The following is a 6,000-nucleotide window of genomic DNA, read 5'->3' on the forward strand; positions in this document are numbered from 1 at the left end:
TAAGCCTTCAAGAAAGCAAGCTAACAAGTACGTTAGCATGTGAAGCAAAGTGCTAACCAAGCTTCTGATTTCATAACACTCTAAAGTACTCTTTACTGATGACAAATATGTCCTTTCAGTCTGAGAAAACTCCACGGGTACACTGAAACCAGCTACCCCCTCCTCCCGGAGGAAAAAAATCCACAAAGATAAACGACAGGAGAATGGATGGTGACATTCTGCTGCTCCACCTAGGAGCTGATGAGGGAGGGCAGTCAACAAATCACTAAGTATGAGGAGTAAAGCACTCATCACTGAGATTAATTGGCAGAATCTGGTCAGGGCTAGCTCCCACCGTTGCCAATCTGTCACATAAGCATGGAGAGATTACAGCAATTTAATGTTTCCCAGTAGCTTCATCTAATCAGATAATATCAATGTCTTCTTCATATACATCTCCTGATGACGTCTTGTCTCTTTTAACTACAAGATACTGTTCTGTGAAAGACTACAGGGTGTGCTCACTTCCTCAAAACCAACTCTCTGCACTAGGCAACCTTTCTGGGATGGGAAGCAGGCCTACAAGAAAGACAACAGTACTGCAATAAGTTTGACTCTCAGGCATCCTTCAAATATCTTTCTCAGGGGAAAAAGCACCCGCTGGCCCCTCTGTGTATCCTCTTCCTAATCTGAGTTAGCCCTGACTCACGTAAGTGGCTCTGTTGGTGTGGAAAGTGCTGATCCATACAAGAACTTAGAGCAGGCCAGGTATTTTCTAAAAGAGCAGTACAAAACCCGAGGTCTTTCTTGCTGTTTGCTGTTTGAACTCCTAAGAAACTTCAAGTTCTTTCACGTAGCTGAGCAATTATTTAACCAATAATCAAATTTTGGCAGCAAATATTAAAATTAGATCTTCTGACAGAGACTCGGTGTTCTTGCTTCTAGCATTAACAAGGCCTGTTCGTTCAGCACTTTTTTCCCTGTTATCATATGACAGGCTATTTTTAATATTTGCCAGAATATATTTTGCATCTTCCTTTGATCCAGAAAGCAGTTTTGTGAGGCTCTCCTGCACGCTGCACCCTCCTTGCTGCTGCAGTCCAGAGCAGCGCTTTTCCACTCGGCTGCGGTTTCGGTAGCGGCAGGAGCACACAGCCACGCACACATGCCTGCTGCTCCAACAAAAGCCGTGCTGAACAGGCTGCACAGGGGACTGCCACGTGCCTGAGCACATGGTCACGCAGGCAGCAGCCATTCAGAGCCTCACGTGAGAGGCAATGTGAAGAGCAGCTCTGGTACCAGCCTGCCTGGCTGGTCATTCCCATGTTATCACGTGGGACGGCAAGGGTCAGGAAATTCCCAGCCCTTCTTGGTGCTGGAGGTGGAATCCCTTGCTTCTGAAAAAGGGGGGCTCAGGTTATGGCTCACGCAACACCTATCGACTGCTTGTAAACAAAGATTAAAGCTTCGGAGAGGATTCCTCATCCGAGCCGTCTGCTGGAAGCACTGCCCTCCGCACTGCAGAGGCCGGCTAGAAGGGGAGGTCACGTTAAGAAACACATGGGAAGGAGGACTACAATGCAGGGAGTGTTGCACACACACCCTTCTATGGGCTGCCCCCTCACCAAGGCATTCCCAGCGTGCAGCTGGAGGCTGGATGCAGCAGAGGCAGCCATCCCCAGCTCAGAGGGTACACCCAGCTCAGAGGGGAGTGAAGAGAACACCAAAAACCCACCCAATCCTGCCCACTGTCAATCATTACAACTCTGTATCTATGCAACGAGCACAAAGTAATGGATAACATGCTTTAGATGACATCTCCTCACTGAGCACATACAATATGGCATTGAATAAAAATCTTGCAGGAGGGGAGTTGGAAGAGCACAATTCAGATAGAAACGGTTTTCAGTTTTCTGATCGGTGCACTCCTGACTCTCCACTTATTTTGTTACTGAAAGCAACAATTTACAGATGACATTATATATCTGCAACAGATTACAGAGCTTGTTTTTCTATTTTTTCCTCCCCTTTATCTTCAGAGTATCCTGCTCAAGTAGGACCAGGGCACCCAGCAATCCAAGCATCACAGAGCGAAAACCACCTCACGGAAATGCAGAGACAGGGAGGGCTTTGTAAGCTTTCCAAGGCTCTGTCTGCCACAGGGAGCTGGGCTGTAATAACACATGGGATGACAGCGTGCTTGTACCTTCTGTGACACAGCCCCATATCCAAAGCCTTGGTGGCAAACAAACTTGACATCTAAATCTCAAAGTATTTTCTAAGTAGAGCAGTCCTCCAGACTTACCTAATGTTTCCAAACCCAAACCCTTCATATCGCTCCCCAGTTCAGCCAAGTAAAGGCAACACAGAGAGAACAGGCAGATAAAAGCAACCACTGACCAATTAACTGCAAAATCTGATCCTCCTTTTATGTACAAACAGCTGAGCATTCCCAGTTTCCTTAAAGGACTGCACAGTTAAATGGAGGTACACTTAATAAAGCTATCTTTATCAAGAACTCTTTTTCTGAAGGAGCTTAGTTTTCTACCAACTAATCAGCATCCAATACAGAAAGAAAATACTATGTTTTAATGGATAATGGCTTGTAATACTAAAATAAATCAAAATACTGTTTATTAATAAAAGATACTGTGAACAAGAGATGCATTTGATTCCAGTCCTACAAAAAAACACTATCCTGCATCCCTCCTATTCAAAAGCAAACCAATTTTTCCTACGTGGAGATTCCCAAGACAGGACTTGATGGCAACATAGGTGTTTACTTTAACCTTTACTATAAGTCAGGAAAAAAAAAAAAAGATAAAGTGGTGAGACAGAACATTTCTCTAACAATCAGACAACCCAAGTTGGAAATAAAAAGTCTGTTCTATTTATAAGGAATTTGTTGTTGTTCCATTTTAGTTTGTTTGCTTGTTTTCCTCTCTCCCTGAGGATTCTGTAATGTCACGTTTACAGACACAGTCAGTCCAGCTCTGGTGGGCCCAAGCACACTTCTCACTGAAAGCCAGGGCAAATTCCCAGATCTCTTTCAGAGACAGTATACAATGCATATCTGCAGAAGCCAGTGATGCCACTCGGATAAGCCGTGTATTTCAACACACACACACAAAATTAAATCTTAAGCCAGTTTTCTGCAGACCCCTCTATGTCTGAGATACACCATACAGACATGGAAAGCACATCTGATGTTCCAGACTCCCGAACACAGCCTTCCACATACACACTACATGCACAGTAAGATTTGTGGCCAGCTGCATGTGATATGCTGATGCTAACTGCCCCGATGTCATGTAAAGCAGGGATGTGAGAAGCACAGCATTTGATCCTCCCTTCAGCCCCAGCTCGCACAGGCTTATATTATAATATTAATTAAAACAAAATCCAAAGTACAAAATTGCTTAAAAAGGGAAGAAAACTGAATTTTTTTAGGTGATAGCAAGTAAGATCATGAGAAATTAATTTTATTGAAACTGTATTTTAGACTCTGTTGTTGCTTTCTTTCCAGTAGTACAAATTAAAACAGCTATGCACAGGGAAGCAGCAGTTCACATCAATTAAAAAACAACTTTGATTCATGTAAGTTTATAAAAATTGTTTCTAAAAGTCCTATAGGACTTTCTTTAACCAAGAAGTTCCAGTGCAATGATTTTAACATTTACCCTCAGACAAACTTTCATATTTCAAAGCAGCATATTTACCCTGGCCCTCTCATGACAACCTTAAATGGACACTTTTATTTTACTGTTTTTTTTTTTTAGATAAATACTATCTTACCTTAAAGTGGATTATTTATTGGACATTTTCCATGACAACACAAAAATATTCCAACAACTGGACAACTAACAACACTACGGTTGTCACAGTACCTATCTGTAGTTGGGGAAAACAATGTATTGCTAAGAAAATGAATGAGCTTACCCTTAAAAAAAAAACACTCAACTTTAATTAAAAAAAACCTGTATTTCTCTTAAGACAATACGGCATGGGGAAAAAAATACCTTCAAGTTCAGAAGCTTTCTCCTGCCCCAAGAGACCTGACTCCTTTTACAACAATAAACGAGCACACAGTTTCTAGTGAGAGAAGTTAGTAACCCCAAGCTGCAAACAGCTCAGGGAAAAATCCGAAAATCAATGAGATGAAAATAAGCCGTGCAGGCAGCTGATCACAAATAAATTCTGACAGGTGATCATTAAAAGCCTGGCCCATAACTAGGCTCCCCTGAGAAGAATGAGGACAGATTGTCTGCTTTTAATGCACAAGTGACAGAAAATGGGGTAGCATACCCGCACTATTTTTAAGAACTCGCTTGGGAGAAGTAAGATTTTGTTTTATATTCCACTCCTGCCAACTGCAGATATATTTTAACATTGGAAGGGCTCACGAGTTACTGGTTAACTAAGAAATGCCTTGAAACTGAAATACAGAAACGAAGTAAAATCCACATACAGCGAGTAAACAAAATCCATGACCCAACACACATACACAACTTAGGGCCAAAGGCTCTGCTGGCAGGTTTCGGGTGCTCTGGGGGTGCTCTACTTTTTTTTAATGAGAAAGGTATGTTGTAGACTTTTAAGACTTTTCTACTTCATCCTTTCTTACAACTTTTGTCCTTCTATTTATTTATTTTGCCTCCTTATCAGATGACTCTGACAATGACTTCGCACGCTGAGAGTGGCAAGCGATCAAGCGGAGTGGAGAGGAGCGGTTTCCTGCTCCCAAGAGCACTCTTTGCTCCTGCAAGTCTTGTGAGAGCAGAAGGGCACAATAAGTCACTCTTGGGCTTCTTTTTTTTTTTGGGGGGGGGGGGGGTGACGGGTGGGGGAAAAGCAAAGCTCCATGTTTTCCGAACTTTAAAGTTGACACTGTTCTGCAGGCCATGATCTCAGCCTTGCTGGTATCAAGGCAGAGCAGTTACTCTAGATGTGCACTGGTGTCTCTAAAGGGACTGTTTGAAGCATTAATGAACAAATAGAAGAGTTCCACTGACACCAAGCAGGTTTGAAACTTGTTAGGATCAGAAATTGGCTCTGTCTCAATTTTTTTTCTTTTTTTTGCCTCCAATTAAAAGTAACCACAGGTGTAACATGTTAACTCTGGACAGAGCTGTACTCAGTGTATGCTACTTTAAAAAGGTTACAATGCAGTTACAAGATTTAGTTTGTTCCTCCTGCTGTGGCAAATTTTACTATGCTCAATAGGGAATAAGATCACAGCCCAAGTTTCAAACTGGAAGCATGGTCTAAGGATTATCTTAAAAAATAATTACCAAGGCTACAACTCAAATTGGGTAAAAAAAAAAAATAACACTCACTTTAATGGTCCTCCCTGTTCATTTCACATCATAGCATACACACATTACTGTTTTGTTTGTGTGTTTTTCATCTGCTATTAGTAGGCTACCAAAGAAGAAAAGACAACTGGAAAGTTCTCTCAGAATTCTTGCAGCTTCCTGACATAAGTTAAGCAAAAATCCCTACGGAGCAGCTTAACAATACCTAGAGCTACTTTCCTTTTCTGAGTACAAATGCCACAAATCACATCAGCCCTCTCTAAACTGCCTGTCAAGCATACAGTGAGAAGCAGTGATGTACAGCGGGGAGGGAGGCTCACGCCACAATCCAGAGGAAGCTCTGAGGGCTGATTTACCTGGTCTGACCGGGCTCTGCATGCAGTTCTGCGACACCATGCCTGGGTGGACTGAAGTAGAAGCCCTGCTGCTGAGGTCCATGACAGAAGGGGATGCTGAGGTAGCTTGCTGCAGACCTGGCTGGTGTGGGCTATGCTCATGCTGGTTTGGGCTGGGTGGAATGCCATTTTCTGAGAGGAACTCTTCCAGGTCCATGTATTCCAACTGGAAAGTGTCTCCATCGTATGGCAGCGTCTTGTCCCATAATGTCGGGCCCAAGAAAGCAGACTGAGGAACTGTGGTACTGGTGCTGTCATCCTCTAACTTCTTCTCTTTGTCTTTTTCTTTACCGAATGCTTAAACAAAATAG

The 6,000-nt window shown here is 42.8% G+C and overlaps 1 protein-coding gene across 1 annotated transcript in view; it reads right to left on the reverse strand.

The window, feature by feature from the left end:
• The window catches only part of HLF (HLF transcription factor, PAR bZIP family member), a 29,100-nt gene extending 23,100 nt beyond the window's left edge, over positions 1–6,000 (reverse strand). The window contains exon 1 of the mRNA XM_019621777.2: positions 5,651–6,000. Within this exon, the coding sequence (XP_019477322.1) occupies positions 5,651–5,846 (196 nt within the window). The 5' untranslated portion in view covers positions 5,847–6,000. The remainder of the gene's footprint in view (positions 1–5,650) is intronic.

This window comes from Meleagris gallopavo, chromosome 20 (genome assembly GCF_000146605.3).
Source record: "Meleagris gallopavo isolate NT-WF06-2002-E0010 breed Aviagen turkey brand Nicholas breeding stock chromosome 20, Turkey_5.1, whole genome shotgun sequence".
Classification (NCBI taxonomy): Eukaryota; Metazoa; Chordata; class Aves; order Galliformes; family Phasianidae; genus Meleagris; species Meleagris gallopavo.